The sequence below is a fragment of the Gopherus flavomarginatus genome, chromosome 16 (genome assembly GCF_025201925.1).
Source record: "Gopherus flavomarginatus isolate rGopFla2 chromosome 16, rGopFla2.mat.asm, whole genome shotgun sequence".
NCBI classification, from domain to species: domain Eukaryota; kingdom Metazoa; phylum Chordata; order Testudines; family Testudinidae; genus Gopherus; species Gopherus flavomarginatus.
In genome coordinates this window covers 3971762-3988334 of record NC_066632.1, presented here as the reverse complement: position 1 = coordinate 3988334, position 16573 = coordinate 3971762, and the positions used below count along the sequence as shown (strand labels likewise).

At 59.9% G+C, this 16573-nt stretch overlaps 1 protein-coding gene across 5 annotated transcripts in view; it reads right to left on the bottom strand.

Moving 5' to 3' along the window:
- Positions 1 to 5392: 5392 nt before the first annotated feature.
- The window catches only part of ELAVL3 (ELAV like RNA binding protein 3), a 42383-nt gene continuing 31202 nt past the window's right edge, over positions 5393 to 16573 (bottom strand). For 2 of the 5 annotated variants that reach the window (XM_050925037.1, XM_050925041.1), the window contains exons 2-7: positions 13150 to 13369; positions 12688 to 12791; positions 12195 to 12348; positions 11038 to 11263; positions 8570 to 8608; positions 5393 to 6492 (exon numbers count right to left, since the gene is read on the bottom strand). In XM_050925037.1, the coding sequence (XP_050780994.1) occupies positions 6144 to 6492; positions 8570 to 8608; positions 11038 to 11263; positions 12195 to 12348; positions 12688 to 12791; positions 13150 to 13369 (1092 nt within the window). In that variant the 3' untranslated portion in view covers positions 5393 to 6143. Of the gene's footprint in view, positions 6493 to 8569; positions 8609 to 11037; positions 11264 to 12194; positions 12349 to 12687; positions 12792 to 13149; positions 13373 to 16573 lie in introns of all 5 variants that reach the window. The other 3 variants (XM_050925036.1, XM_050925038.1, XM_050925039.1) reach the window with 3 other exon arrangements.

Here is a 16573-nt window from a genome sequence, read left to right as displayed (position 1 = left end):
TTCGTTAGCGTTACGTTCTCTTTTTTACGTCGTTGTTCTTTTTTCCCGTTTGTTTTCTAAAGTGAAAGAGTTGGTCTCGTTTTTGTCAAACCAAAACTGGAAAATCAAATTAAAAAAAAAAAAAAAACAAAAACAAAACCTAAACCAAAAAGTAGCGGCTGTGTGTTGTTTGGGATGTGAGTTGGGATGTGAATCGCCGTGACGGGCCTCGGCTAAAGCAAGAGCAATTGAGTTTCCCCCTTTTTAAGGTTTGGGATTTAGTTTAAATCAATGTAATTTCTGCTCACTGTTGCGGGGGGCGGAAGAGAAAAGAAAATCAGGCAGGTGAGTTAGTAACATCCCTCTGGGGATAGTTCCCTTCCATTACCAGGGTCGCTCTATGCTGCGACAAACGAAAGAAGCCTATAGAGCAAGAAGAGTGATTGTTTAAAAAGTCTGTTAGGACTCCTGACAGGTTTATTCTCTATAGATTTTGGCTTAAACATAAGACACTGGAAGATATCTTCTCAGGAACGGCTGGACTTCAAGGAGTTGAAAGTGGTTTTTTCAGCAGAAATCCAGGAAACTGCCCCCTTTAAACTCCTTGAAATGAAACATCCTTCAAAGAAATTAACCAAGGGTAGAGCTCCGCTACAAGCCACCAGTATTGGGGGGAATTGGCTCCCGTCACAGGCAGTGGTTACATTAGAGCTGGTGGGAGAAAAGGGGGTTTCTTTTCCCCCCATTGGAAAATGTAGATTTTTAGTTGGAAAACCAAAAAACTGGAGTATTTGGCAGCAGAAAACTGAAAAATGGTGGCTGAAAATGACCAAAAACTGACATTTGTATTGGCCAAATTTTTTGAAAACTGACAGTAAAATGGACAAACACTGATAAGTGGCCAAAAACTTCCCCAAAATAAGGGGGAAATGGTTGAAAATTGATGAAAATTTGACTAAAACCCCATGAAAATGGAAAAAAAATGGTCAAAAAAATCTCAGAACGGGGGATTTAGTGGTTAACAACTGGTAAATTTTTAACCAAAAATTAAAAAAAACTGGCTGAAAATTGCTGAAGACTGGGGAGGAAACTGATGAAAATGAGAAAAAAAATGACCCAAATTTTGCAAAATATTTTAGCCCAAATCTCCCTAACGTTGGTAAATTTTGGACCAAATATTGCCCCAAACTGGAAAGATCTGGCCCAAAACCTGGAAAATTTCCTGCAGAAAACTGAAACATCTACCAAATTCTGCCAGTGACTAGAAATTTGTTAGCCAAATATTGGCCATAAAAACCAAACCATTTATAGCTGAATATCTTAAAACTCCAGCTTTTGGCCCAACATTTTCAGTTTTCCAATGCAAGAACTGGGCATTTGGGGGAAAAAAATCTGATTTTCAAAAATCTGATGTTCCCAGTAATTTTTTTGACTAAAATGTTTCATGCGGTGTTCGGTGAAGCTCCAGAGACCTTCCTGAGAGCAGAGGAGAGCCGACACTGGCCAGTTTTAAGTTCTACTCCCAGCTGTAAGGCTGGGAATTGGGGTAATTGGCCAAGGTGGCTACAGGTGGCCGGACAATGACGTCGTAAACAAAAAAATCCCCCATGATTATCCATCCTATGGCTTGAAATAAAGTAGCACCTCCCCATGAAGGGGAGGGTTGGTGCAAAGATGTGGGTCTCCTGGGTGGATCAGTTTCGTAGCATGGCCGTGGGTGTGGTGGTGGGGGTACACAGGGCTTGGCTTCTCTTGATGAGGCACCACTGGGGCCACCGTTTCAGAGGAGGAGACATGAGTCATGAAGGAGGAGGCTATGGGTATTGTGTTTCCATGTGAGCTCACAGCCAGGGCATCATGGTAGGCCATGCTACGGGCATGGTGCTACATGCTGTCCTCATGGTATTAGACAGGCAGGGTGGGTGAGGTCCTGTCTTTTAGCTGGAGCCTGGGATCTCATGCTAGGGGCACTGGAGTAGAACCTGCAGCTTGCCACCATTATGGCTTTGGCATTTCTCGGCTGGAAAAATTGGGACAGGTTCAGTGAAGGGATCTGAGAGCAGTTTTGGGCACTGGACGGTTGCCTTAGGCTAGGACATGGGAAGGCTCAAATCAATTTTGCTGATGGACGAGAAGCTTAGGCAGCAGTTTGACCACCGCGGTCAGTCCCTGATGCTGGCGAACGAGGGCTGATGCCACAGGACAAAGGGAAATCCAGCTTCCAAGCCAGACTACTACGGAGTGGAAATAGCAGTGCCAAGTTTGCCCAGCGAGAGGGGTGAACCCCTGGAGCAGCCTCCCACAGAGCAAGACAGGCTGTGCAGCAGCTTGGAGATTTCACATCCAGATGGGGGCGTTGTCTTTCTAAATGTGCCAGTCTAGCTCAACCACAAGATACGGGATGGATCGGCGAACCGCCAGGTGGAGTTCTCTGGCCTGGTCTATACAGCCGGTGGGACTAGAGCAGGGGGTCTCAAACTTCATTGCACCGCAACCCCCTTCTGACAATAAAAATTACTACACAACCCGGGGAGGGGGGACTGAAGCCTGAGCCTGCCCGAGCCCCATGGACCCAGGTGAGGGAGGGAAGGGATAGCAGGACAAAGCTGAAGTCCCAGGTGGGGAGCCTGTAACCTGAGTCCCAACATGCAGGGCTGAAACCCTCAGGCTCAGCCTTGGGTGGTGGCGCTCGGACTTTGGCCCTGGGCCCCAGCAAGTCTAAGCCAGCCCTGGCGACCCCATTAAAATGGGCTTGCGACCCACTTGTGGGTCCCGACCCACAGTTTGAGAACCGCTGGACTAGATGATCCAATGGGCTCTGAAACTTTATGAATCTCTCAAAGCCTGTGAACCAATGAGCACATGAGATGCCCCGAAACTGATCCTCCTCTCGACCCAGTCAAATGCTTTTCTGAGTCAATGAGTGAATCACTCCTGTATTTCTGGTCAGGGTTGGGGTTTGTTTTCCCACCCTCCCCTGGGATCCTCAGAAATGCTTTTGTGCCACTTCCATAGACCGGTTTCTCATTTGTGTCGTGCCTTGCGCAACGAGATTGAGCCAAGCCTGGAGCTCCCAGGCATGACTATGATACGGACAATAAATCAGTAAGAAACGTTCACGCGCTGCCAAAGTTTTTCACCCCAAAACCAAGGGGAAGGAGGAACTCACGGCTTTTTTTCAAAACTATGGAATTGGGTGTAAATGGAAGTAATGGCAAGATGAAGCATGTTTCCCTGGATAAAATCAGTTGTGTTTCCGGTTAGTTTGAGGTGTTTTTTAAATCCTCTTCTAATTTTTTTCCTTGCTTTTCTCTGCTAGGTTTTATTTTTCTTGTTGTTTTGGTTTTTTTTGTTTTTTTTTTCATTTTTTGTTTTTTGTGGGTTTTTTCGTCATAAAATGTTAAATAAAAAAATATCCTCGGTAACAATCGTGAGTGCTCACACCCCCCCTCCCCACTTCGGAAAAGAAACCCAAAGAAAGAAAACCACCATTTCCATTTCTCGGCCCTGAGCTGGGCAATCACAGAACCTCATTGTTCAAAACAAAAAAGATTTGTGTGTGCATGTGTATGTGTGTGTGTGCGTGTGTGTGTGTCTGTGTGTGTTTGTGTGTGTGTGTGAAGTTCAAGAATCCCAGTAAAAATTCCCAGCGAGGTTGGTTTTTTTCCCCTTTTTTATAAAAATAAATTTTTTTCCCATTTTTTTGTTGGTTTTTATTATTTCCATTTTCAGCCTTTTCTATTATTATTATTATTTATTTTATTTCATTTGTTTGTTCACGAGCTGCGAGAGGAAGCCCCCCCTTTCCCTCTCACTCCCACCCCTTTTTGGCAACAAAAAAACAACCCTTCTCTAGGAAATAAATTAACGGGGGGCTGGGAGGGGAGGTTGAGGGGGCGGGTAACTTTCTCTTGATTTTCAAATGGGTTCAATCCATTTATTTAAACATCTCTTTGTGCCTCGGCCCCCCTCCCCATTTTGCTTGGGGCAGTTTTGGAACAAAAGCAGACACAAGCTGAAGACTGCGTGGCGGGGTGGGGCTGCGGCAGGGAAAGGGTTAATGCTGGATGGGGATCGGGGCTCTTTAGGGGGTGCAGGGAGCAAGGAGGGATCCAATTTCTAAACCAATTCAGCAGCCCACATTTCAATGAGACGCAGGCCGCTACGGCTCAGCGCCGCCAAGGGTGTCGAAGGGGGTTAGGCACCTAAAGGCAAGTGCCTAACCGCAGATCCCCAAAGGCACTGACGCTACGGACCTAACTCCGACTGACATCAAACCCCCGCCAAGCGCCGCTCTGCAGCGAGTCGTGGCCCCTGAGCCTCGGCCCCGGGAGTGCGGTTCTGATGGGTCAACCCAAGGATCTGATACCACAGCCCAGTCGCTCCTCTTGGACTGCGTGAATTTTCAGCAGCTGACACATGCGTGAGCCACCCATGGGGGGGGGCTTCTCCCCACGGCCCCCGGAAACGCCAGCCCCCAGAGAACGAGCATGCAGTGCAGTGAACGACGCCGGTAGCAAAAGGAGGATGCATGGATGCCGTCAGAGCCAAGCGGGTTTGAGGGGACCCATGGGGGGGTATCAGCTGTGGGCCCTGAACCCAGGTCCTTGCATTGTAAACATGGGCTGCTACCCGCCCCCCAGCTCTGTTAGCCAAGTCGGTGTGGGCTCCTCCACCTCTGTGTGTGATCCAGCCACCACTAGAGGGCGACAGAGCCCCACACTGAGTGGGCGTGGCCCACCCACCAAGTGGGTGTGGCACTCACAGAATGGGCGTGGCTTCACACCAAGTGGGTGGGGCTTATACGAGCACCCTGTTTTTGGGCTTAGCACCCACTGGATCCTTTGGCCGATCTGGCCCTTTGCCAGGGCCGAGCTGTCAGCAAAACCGGTGGCTGTCGAGTCGGGGCTGGAGGAGACGCATGCCTGGATTTTAAAGACACAGTCACCCCCCCGCCCCACACACACACACACACCGGCCTTGCCAGGCTCGGGGCTGTAGTCTCAAGCCCCGGCTGGAGTCACGCGAGCCAAGTGACCAGCGCCGATCCCCCAAGTCTGCCCCTGAGCCCGCCCCAGCCAGGTGAAAGCAGCAGTAGTTTTGCAATGGCTGACGGCACCACGGTGACACAGTGAGAACATGCCCCACGGCCCCTCCCCGGCAGCCAGGCTGGGACCCCCCAGTTCTGATGGTGGGGCGGCGGGGGTCAGATCTTGGGGCGCCTCCAGCCAGTGCCGTTTCATCCTTCTGCCCCCCCCCCCAAGTGCTCCTGGATGGATCCTGGTTAGTTTCAAAGCCCCAGTCCCCCTTCACCTCTGGGGCAGCCCCACAGCTGGGAGGCTTGGGGCCCCGGTTGGATCAGGGGGTGGGGGCTCAGAGGAGCATTTTCCCCCCAGCAACTCAACAGCAGCAGCCCATCCCCTCCCCATCCCAGCCCCCCACCCAGCACTAATTGGGAATAGCAGCCCCTGCCCCCGATAAGGTCTCACACATCTGCCCCCGCAGCCCAGAGGCTCTTGCTGATTACAGCTGGGGGCCTGCCAGGATTCCTCTCCCCGCAAAAGTGGGTTGGGGGGAATCCCAGGGGGAGAGATGGGGGGACAATGTTGGGAGGGGACCTCAGGACAAGTGTGGGGCAGTTGGTGTGGGGGAACCTCAGGATGGCTGTCAGGGGGGCCAGGATGTGGGGGGAGGGCCGGGGGCACCCCAAAACAGAGGGGACATTGGAATTCAGTGCATAACAGGGGGTCCCCTCTCATGCCCCCGCTGGGGTCCTCGCCACGCCGTGGGGTACAGTTGTGGAGGAGGAGCATGGGGGGTCAGGCTTACGTTTGCCTCGCCTGCGGGTGGGGGTGGGACCCCGGCACCCCCCTCGCTGTCTCGTCACGGCTCCCACGGCGGCTTCTTCCTCCTCACCAAGGCTGCGAGGTGCTCGCTTCCTTCCGCTCCCCCACGGGGGGCATCGTGCGCCAGCTGGGGTTGGCTCGCCATGGGGCTGGGAGGGGGACGGTGCCCATCACGGGGTGAGGGGGATGGTGCCTGCCATGGGGCGGGAGGTTCTGGGGGGGGCTTGTCTCTCTTTCCATCAGGTCGGGGTGTCGGGGGGGGGGGCTGCCCAGTCTCTGCCACGGCTCCTCTCTCCTGCCCTCGGGTCGGGCTCAGGCTCAGGGCTTGTGCTGTTTGCTGGTCTTGAAGGAGACCTGCAGGATGCGGTCGCCCAGCCGGTAGCCGTTGAGGCTGGCGATGGCCATGGCCGCCTCCTCGTAGTTGGTCATGGTGACGAAGCCGAAGCCCTTGCACTTGTTGGTGGCGAAGTCGCGGATCACCTTGACATTGGTGACGGCGCCGAAGGGCCCGAAGAGCTGCCACAGGACGCTCTCGTCCGCCTCCGGAGACAGGTTGTAGACGAAGATGCACCAGCCGCCGCTGGAGGCGCCTGTCAGGTTGACGCCCGCCAGGCTGGTCATGCTGTCGATGGTGATGGGCGAGAACCTGGAGATTAAGGACAGAGGACTACCTTGGGCGTAACGCGGGCGTCGGCGCGGCGGGAGCACAGCGCCCACCTGCCCTGGGCACGGGGAGCGGGGAATCACCCACCCGCCCTGGGCATGGGGAGCGGGGACCAACCCACCCACCCTGGGCATGGGGAACGGGGACCAACCCACCCACCCTGGGCACGGGGAGTGGGGACCAACCCACTCGCCCTGGGCACGGGGAGCGGGGAATCACCCACCTGCCCTGGGCACGGGGAGCGGGGAATCACCCACCCGCCCTGGGCACGGGGAGCGGGGAATCACCCACCCGCCCTGGGCATGGGGAGCGGGGACCAACCCACCCGCCCTGGGCATGGGGAGTGGGAAATCGCCCTTGGCACAGGGAGTGGGGACCAACCCACCTGCCCTGGGCACGGGGAGCGGGGAATCACCCACCCGCCCTGGGCACAGGGAGCGGGGACCCACTCACCCACCCTGGGCACAGGGGAGTGGGAATTGCCCTGGGCACAGGGAGCAGGGACCTACCCACCTGCCCTGGGCACGGGGAGCGGGGAATCACCCACCTGCCCTGGGCACGGGGAGCGGGGAATCACCCACCCGCCCTGGGCATGGGGAGTGGGGACCAACCCACCCACCCTGGGCATGGGGAACGGGGACCAACACCCACCCTGGGCATGGGGAGCGGGAACCAACCCACCCGCCCTGGGCACGGGGAGCGGGGAATCACCCACCTGCCCTGGGCACGGGGAGCGGGGAATCACCCACCTGCCCTGGGCACGGAGAGTGGGGAATCGCCCTTGGCACAGGGAGTGGGGACCAACCCACCTGCCCTGGGCACAGGGAGCGAGGAATCATTCTGGGCACGGGGAGCGGGGACCCACTCACCCACCCTGGGCACAGGGGAGTGGGAATTGCCCTGGGCACGGGGAGCGGGGACCCACCCCCCTGCCCTGGGCACGGGGAGTGGGGAATCGCCCTTGGCACAGGGAGCGGGGACCCACCCCCCTGCCCTGGGCACAGGGAGCGGGGTCCTTCCTGGGCCACCACCCCAGGCCTGGGTGCGGGAGGCCCTACACTCTAGCCAGCCACCAAGCTCAGCTCCGGGGGGCAGGGGTTGCAGGGAGGCTGCTCCCCAGGAGAACAGAGCCTGGGGTCTGGATTCGAACCCGCTCTCACCTGCAGTGCCCTCCGCCCCTCCCCCACAACAATTCCATTTGGGGGGCGTGGCCAGACCAGGATTTGAGCCTCTCCCATCCCCCCCACGCCGCCCGGGGCATGGGCGGCTCTGGCCTGCGCTGCCCTTACCATGAATCAGGTTCATCTCCCTCCTCTGACCCAGACTCCCTGGGTGACCCTCTCTGGGCCTCAGTTTCCCCATGTGAGCAATGAGGATAATGATCCTTCCTGGCTCTATTTCAATTGTAAAGTCTTGGAGGCAGGGACTGTCTGTCCCTGGGTCTGGGCAGCACCCGGCACAACAGGGGCCCGGATCTTGTTTGAGTTCTGGGGGGGCCTGGATCTCAGTCGGGGTCTCTCAGCCCAATAACAAAAGCAGGTGTGTTTGCTGCTGGGGGATCTGCGCACGTTCCCCCCCACCACCACCACCGCCCCTCCGGCCAGGCTCTGAAGAGCGTTGAACCCCAACCCAAGAGAGAGAATAATCAAGTGACACGTCCCATGTGCCCCTCTGCCTGACTCCCAAGGCCCTGACACCCCCCGGGGGGGCAGGGGTGGGTGGGCATTCTGCACTGGCCAATGTTCCCATGCTGGGTGAGCAGGGGTTGGGATTATGATTTCAAAGAAGACGCCACAGAATCGACCCCAAAAGAACGTTTTTCCTTTCCACCACCAGGCCCGAAATGGAAGCAGGAAATTGGCATCCTGCTGGCCAGGACCCTCCCCCATGCCCCCCCAGTCACGCAGGGAAGGGCCCCAGGGGAGATAGATAGGGGGAGGTGGGGGCGTCTCTGCTGTCAGGCTGGGCTTGGCAGGGGGCCTTGGGGAGGGGATGGGAAGTGGGGGGGGCTAGTTAATTCTCAGTGCTGGCGGCTGGGGCTGGGGGGCAGCGGCAGGCTGGGGGGGGTGGGGCTCGTTACCTCTTAACGCCGTAGGCCATGTTTAGCAAATTGTCCAGCCTGTGGGAGGAAGAGGGAGAGGAGAGGAGAGGCCCCGGTTAGTAGCTGACCCGGTACAGCGGGGAGGGGGGCCCTGCGAGGTCACCTGGCTCGGTTATGGGGCAGGAAAGGACAGGGGGTGCCGCATGTAGACATGGGGGGTGCGACACCAGCTGCATTGCACATGTGAGTGCACCCGGCTGCGTGATGGCTGCACAGCATGTGTTTGCACGGCAGCCGCATCACTCGTGTCAGTGCACCTGGGTGTACAGTGCACCTGGGCATGGCAGATGCAGTGTGGGTCAGAGTGCACATGCATGCACAAGGGCTGTGTGGCACATGCATGCATGAAGGCTGTGTGGCATGGGTAAATGCACGCACATGCACAGTGGCTCTGTTGCATGTGTTATATATGTGCCTGGAAGCATGTTGCATGAATGTTCCATGTAGCACATGCTGCATCCATGAAGGGGTGTGTGCTTCACGCACATGCATGTTGCCTGGCCATGTGTGTATTTGTGGCAGTTCGCACATGCAGGCTCAGGAGCTGTGCAGAAGGCATTGAATCACACGGCACGCTACATGTGGCTGCTCAGAAGAGACACATCCAACATGCATGTCATGTGTGCGACACGTGGCATTGCAGTGTGTGGAATAGCCCACGTACCCCGCTGCATGCGTGATGCAGGCATGATGTACATGGACATTGCTGGATGCACACACATGTTGTGTGTAATTGTTTTCTCACACTCAGGCCAGCAACCCCCGTGGACACAAACGCGTCCGACCAGCTCGGCTACGTGTGGCGCACACAGGGCGGGGACACGGGTCACGCATGTGCGGCGGCTTTGCCCTCAGGGCTGTGTACACACCGCAGTCCTGGCTTGGGGGGGGAGGTGTTCGGTTCTATTATACCGTTGGGGGGTAATTTTAAAGCTGGAGGGTTAACTAGACAAGGAGAGCGGGCTCGGTGCCAGAACGGGACCTGGCTGGAGAAAACGGGGTGCTGAGGGTGATGGGCCCCTGTCTGGGGGTACAGGACTGGCTGTTTGGGGGGGTCACATCCCGATGTGGGGGGGGTTCAGAGCCCCTCGTTCACTGGCCGCAGTAACTATATGTGAACACGTAAAAAAGGGGGGGGAATCTAGTGAGACTGGGGGGGGGGATTATGGCTGCCATGGCAACCCAGCCACCAGTCCACCCCTGACCCCCCCATGCACCCAGCAGGCCCCCCTCTTCCCACTCCCTCTTGTGGTTGAGAAAGTTGAGGTCCCTGAATCGCCGGCATCCCAAGAATGGTCCCGTCCCATCCCCCCACGCTGCCCATCGAGCCATGGTGCCCAGTCGTGAGATGCAGCCACCTCTGGGGTGGGGCAGGGGATTGGTTCTACGGGGATCCCTTGAGTCCCTGCCCAGGGTGCCCAAGATGCCACCGGTTACCTGCCTTCCAGAGGGGCAGATACGGCCAACAGCATCCCAGCTGCCCCCTTCCTTCCTGCCCCACAGATCCAGAACCCCCGCCAGCCGGTGTGAACAGCCATCGCTCCTTTGACACCTGGGGATCCAGCCCCATGGCTGGGATGCAGCCACCTCTGGGGTGGGGGCTGGTTTTCCAGCCAATGCCACACAATGGACAGAGCCAGGCCATGAGGGAGGAGCCCGGCCCTGGCAGGAGTTCGGGGCAGGACGGGATTTCTGCCAGGACGCCTGGGCTCACGCCCCTGACCCAAGCTACTAAGAATTGAGGTTTATTTCTCCTCTGCAAGGCGGTGCCTCCCCCCGCCCAGCACCTAGCACCCCCCTCAGCCTCCAATTCAACCCCTTGGGCCGGGTGGGGGGGTGTCTCCCATCCAAGTCCTAGCCATGGCCTAGCCCTGCTTAGCGCTGTGGGGACCGGGCCCCAGGGGTCCCGGACAGTTCACACCTCTGCGATGGAGCAGCCCCAGGTGGGGGCAGAGAGCAAGAGGTGATGGGGAGCCCCCCCAGCCCCAGCAGAGACAGAGGGGAGGGGGTGCCCGGGGGAGAGGTACCCAGGGGCCATTTCACAGACCCCGAGTTCATCACTGGGCAACCAGGGCTCACGGTGCTGTACACAGGAGATGGGCGGGGCTATTGGCAAAGGGGCGGGGCTATTGGCAAAGGAGGTGGGGCTACTAGTGTAAGGGGTAGGGCCAATGGTAAAAGGGGACAAAAGGGGAAATGTTAATACAACAAGGGGAGGAGTCAGGAGCAAAGGGGGAGGAGTTACTAGTGAAATGGGAGGAGCTAACGAGAGGGGCTGAGAAATGTGCTAATAGTAAAGGAGATGGGGCACAAAGGGGAGGGGCCAGGAAAAGGAGGCGGGGCTACTGGTTAAGGGGGAGGTGCTAACAGTAGAAGGGCGGGGCCACGGCCAAAGGGGTGGGGCTCCCAGGAGGAGGGGCGGGGCCGGGGGCCCAGCGGCGTCGCACCTGAAGCGCTGGGTCTGGTGGTGCAGCGGCCCCGTGTAGCGCCGCGCCGTGGTCTGGTACAGGTGGCTCAGCAGCGCCTGGCCCGTCTTCTGGCTGGGGTTGTTGGCGAACTTGACGGTGATGGGCTCGCTGGCGCCCAGCGGCTTCTGCCCGTTCAGCCCCTTGATGGCCTCCTCCGCCTCTATCCTCTTGTCGAAGCGGATGAAGCCCACCCCTCGGGAGACGCCTGGGGGGAGCACAGCCAGGTCAGGGGGGCTGGGTTGGCCTCAGCGTGGCGCCGAGGGGCACCGTGGGGCAGGGGCCTGTGGGGTCAATAACAGGCCCTGTGGGGCAGGGGCCAGAGTGGGGCATGGTAGGGGGCACCATGAGTCAAGAGGAGTCATTAGGGAGTGCAATGGGGCAGGGGGCCAGGGTAGGGCTTGGCAGGGGGTGCCATGGGGCAGGGGGCCAGGGTGGGGCTTGGCAGGGGGTGCCATGGGGCAGAGAGCAGAGCAAGGGGTCAGTGAGGGGCACTGTGAGAAGGGAGCAGGGGGGAGCCATGGGGCAAGGAGTGGGGCAGGGGTCAGTGGGGATGCTGTGCTGCAGGGAGCAGAAGGGCCAGTACGGGGTGCCATGGGGGAGGGGGCCAGGGTGAGGCTTGGTAGGGGGTGCCGTGGGGAAGAGATGGGAGCAGGGGAGGTCAGTAGGGGGTGCCGTGGGGTAGGGAGTCAGTGAGGGGTGCCACGGGGCAGGGAGTGGGGCAGGGGTCAGTAGGTGGCGTTGCACTGCAGGGAGCAGGGGAGTCAGTTGGAGGTGCCGTGGGGGGGCTCCATGGGGCAGGGAGTCAGCACAACAGGGTAGGGGGCTCTGAGGACTCATGGCTGCTTTTCACAGCAGCCTGGAGCCATCAAGATGAGGTTCGTGCCCCCCCTCCCCCATTTGGGCCAAATCAGAGCCCTGGGCCCCTGCAGCACTGACCCCCACCACCCCAGTCCATCAGTCTCCAGGCCCCACGGTCCCTCAGGCCCAGATGGGTCTGATCCAGGGGGCCTGGGAGGGGCTGGAGCTGGATGCCACTGAAGTCACCGGGCCCCATTGATCGAGCACCCTGGAGAGAACCCCGGAGTCCGGCTCCCAGTCCCCCCCCCCCCCCGGAGCAGGGGGCTCCCGGCCCCTACCGGTGACCTGGTCCACCAGGATGCGGGAGGTGATGATGCGGCCGTACTGCGAGAAGAGCTGCTCCATCTCCTTCTGGCTCATGCTCTTGGGCAGGCCGCTCACGTACAGGTTGGCGTCGCGGATGGAGGCCGAGCTGGGCCGGGCGTAGGAGACCTTGGGGGGTAGGAAGGGGTCAGACGGGGGCTGCGGGGAGACAGGTGGGGCCAATCCCTTCCCCCCTCCCCTCCCAGGAGTCCTGACTCCCAGCCCCCTGCTGTAACCACTAGGCCCCACTCCAAGCTCTGAGCTGGGGTCAGGGGCAGGATCTGTGGTGCTTCCTCCCCCCGCCCCACTCCATGGGTCTGTCTGTCACTGGGGGGCTTACCTGGCTACCCCTGAACCCCTCCCTGTCCTTGAATCCAACCAGCTCCATCCCCCCCATCCCCTTCTCCCCCCTCACCTCATCCCGGCCCCCACTCGCCGCCTCCTCCCCAGGCCCGGCCCCCCACTCACCTTGATGGTTTTCATCTGCAGTTTCAGTCCATTCAGGGTGTTAATCGCTTTGTCCGCATCATTCGGGTCCACGTAATTCACGAACCCGTAACCTAAACTCTGCCCTGGGGGTGGGGAGAGACGTGAGTGGGGGGCACAGAGCCCCCTCCCCTCACCCACACAGCACTGCCGGTGCCCCTCACTCCCGACCCGCAGCCCTTGCCAGCTCAGCCCTGGGCTCCCCCCCAGCTCTACTGGTGCCCCTCACTCCTGACCCACAGCCCCTGCTAGCCCGGCCCTGGGCTCCCCCGAGCTCTGCCGGTGCCCCTCACTCCCAACCCGCAGCCCCTGCCTGCCCAGCCCTGCCCCACACTCCGGGCTCTGCTGGTGCCCCTCACTCCCGACTCACAGCCCCTGCCTTCCCAGCCCTGCCCCCCCACAGTGCTGCCGGTGCTCCTCACTCCCGACCCGCAGCCCCTGTACCTGTGATCTTGTCCCGGACCAGCTTGCAGGACTCGATCTCCCCAATGCTGCCGAAGAGGCTCTTGAATTCCTCCTGCGTCATGTTCTGGGGCAGGTAGTTGACGATGAGGTTGGTTTTGCTGTCGTCGGCCGCTCCGTTGGCGCTCAGGGGCGGCCCGTTGGGGAGGCCGCTGTTACTGGTGGGGCCGTTGGACACCTGGGTCTCCATGGTGCTGATTATCTGCTGGAGACAAGAGGGGGCAGGGGGTGATCGCTCTGCAGGCCTGGGGTGCTGTGTGGGGCAGGGAGTGCTAGGTGGGGTCAGGGGGCACTGTGGGGGGAAAAGGGGTGGGTACTGCTTGGGGGAGGGATGCTGTGTGGGGCAGGGGGTGATGGATGGGGTTAGGGGGTTCCACGTGGGGTAGGGACGCTGTGTGGGGAGAGGGGACTGATCCAAGGGGGCACTCCATGGAGTTGGGGAGACTCTCCAAGGGGGGTATCTGGCAGGACGCCCTGGGGTTTGCTGCCACCCTGATGGGTCGCTGAGTGTCCTGGCACTGGGGTTGGTTCATCCCCAGGGGGTGCCATGGACAGACGGACAGAATCCCTCCCACCCACGCTCAGGGAAAAGCCAAGGGACCAGGGGAACCCGTCCAGGCTGCCAAATCCGGAGCCCTTGAAACCCGGGGATGGCGGGACCAAGCCCTGGAGGGCAGACAGCCAGGCTGGGGGGCCCAGACAGACACACAGACAGGCCGAGGGGGACAGGCGGTCGGCCCAGAGGGAGGGGGGAACAGACAGCCTGACTGGAGGGAACGGACAGACAGACTGGGAGAAGAGATGGCCGGGCCAGGGAGGGGGGACAGACATACAGGCCGGGAAGGGGGGACAGATGGCTGGGCCGAGGGACAGACAGACGGTCGGGGGGCAGATGGCTGCACCAGAGAGGGGGGACAGACAGACTGGCCGGGAAGGGGAAACATACAGGCGGTGGGTGGACAGACAGGCCAAGGAGAGACAGGCGGCTGGGCCGAAGCAGGGGACAGAGAGACGGGGGGACAGACAGGCAGACGGGCAGGGGGACAGACAGATGGGCGGGGGGACAGACAGACGGGTAAGGGGGACAGATAGACGGGAGGGGACAGACAGACGGGCTGAGTACAGACAGTCCCAGCTGCTCTAACATTCTGGGGAGCCAAGCCCCCAAATGTCCCCTGCCTCCCTTGCCCAGGGCAAGAGCCACCCCCCCACACCCATACACTCCCTGCAGCTGAGCCCCTTCCCCGCCCCCCCCCTCCATGGAAACAATGGGGATCCTGCTCCGACCCCCACCCTGGCCTGGTTTTTTCTGCCCCCTCCAATGCACGAACCCTGAATCAGCCGCCCCCCCTTCCCAACACCCCCATTCCAGTCCTGGCCTTTCTCTTAACCCTCCCTCAGCCGCCCGCATCCCCCCCAAGGATCCTCCAGGCCCGGCTGCCCCAGGACGCCCCATCAGACCCTCCCCTTGAGACACTGATCCACCTTCCAAAGCCTTTGCCCACCCGGCTCCTCCTGGGGCCCCAGATCTGCCTCCCCTCGGTGGCCAGAAACCTCCCCACGTCCAGCCTCGGTCTGTCCCCGTTTGCTCGCGCCCGCCTCCCTGGCTCCCCCCCCGGGGTGCAGACGGAGCACTCAGCTCCCTGGCAGCCTGCGTCCGTCCAGGCGGAGCAATCACAGTGCTGTCAGCGCCGCCCTGGCTGCAGGGAAGGTGCCTTGCGTTGGCAGCCAGCAGCTCTAGCCTGACCTCCAGGCCGTTCCGTCCCCCGGACGCCCTGTGCAGGGCCCCAGGATCTCGCTAAACCAGCCTCGGGCAGAGACCGGGGGAGCCAGGTGCCCCCGACACCCTGCGATGGCAGGGAATTGATTCACTGAGACATGCCCAGATACTCCAAGCCCCAGGCTGCAGAGAAAGGCGAAAACCCACACCCCATGACCCCCAATCTCTGCCAATCTGACCTGAGGAAATTCCTCCCTGCCCCTAATCAGACGGTCAGTCTGACCCTAGGCAAGCTCCACCAACCAGAGGATGCTTCTCTGGCCAAGCTCTGATGCTCCAGAGGAAGGCAGGGGCATGGGGGGGAGAGACAGGCTCCATCTGCCCAGTTGTGCACTGTGGGGGAAGGGACATCCCTTCCTGACCCCTGCAGGCAACCGGCTGCAGCCCTGAAGCATGAGGTTGGATTCCAGCCTTAAAGCATGCAGAGGGCAATGCAGAGATTCCTCTTCTCCTCGTGGTCCGTGATGGAAGGGGACAAACAGTGGGGCTGACAGATTCCAAGCCGGAGGGGACCCCCATGACCAGCTGCCCCCGCCCCCAGGTTGTAGCATCGCTCCCAGAAGTGGGAGATCATCTTTCAAAACCCTCCAAGCAATGATGAGTCCAGCCCCTCCCTGGGGAAGCACTCCACCGTGTCATCACCTCCCTGTGTCTTATTCCAGGGTTGGATTTATCTACCTTCAACTTCCAGCCAGCCCTTGTCAGCCAGACTGAAAAGCCCTCGCGGCATCGCCAACGACCCTTTAGTCATCCACGGGCCTGCTCCACGGTCTGTTGCCTGCCCCTGTGGCTCTCCAGCCACCCACATGACATGTGGCTTTGTGAGTCCAAGAAACGCAGGGCAGATCCCAGGAGGCGATTCCCATACAGGGGTCATTGCCGCCCCTCTGGTGAGACCGGGCCGGGGGGGAATGACCTGCCTGCAACTTGTCCGAAAGTCCCGAAAGACATGAGAGGCCCTTCTGATCAGCCAATGTTAATGTCGGTGAAAAGCCCCCAGCGATGCAGAACCCCAGAAACATCCCCCTTTCTCAGCGGCAAGGCAGGGAGGCAGCAGGGTCAGGGTGTGTGATTCGGGGAGCCCGTTGCCTCAAACCCATCCCTCGTTTCCTGCGTGCAGCCGGGAGGTGCGATTCCGGCAGCAGGAGGTGGCCAGTGGCCGTGTGCCCCTGGGTGCCGAGTGCCCTCACTGGAGAGCCGCCCTCATTGAGTCAACAGCGAGGACAAGCCCAGAGCACGGATCCAAGACTGGGCCCCAAAATTCAGTAGCCAGATCAGCGCCACAAACCAATCCCAGCTCCTTCCGCCGCCCTGGGGATGCCTGCAGTGGCCGGTCAATTTCAGCCACGGCTGTATCAGCGTCTCCCCCTCGGTTCTGGCAGTTCCCCGGCAGCTCCGTCAGGGACCCATGGGCCCGATCCGACCTGTGCCGCAGCCGCGCGTCTGAGGGAGGAGAGGGTGGAAACAGGCGCAGCAAAGCGGGCATCAGGCTGGAACGGAGGGACCCCAAACTCCTACAAACTCTGCCTGCCAACGGTTGCAGCATAGAGTCGGGCTGAGAGCCCTTGGCCAAAAAATGGCACCGTTTAACCCAAGAGCGTTAAGCTACACGAGGTCTTTTCCTTC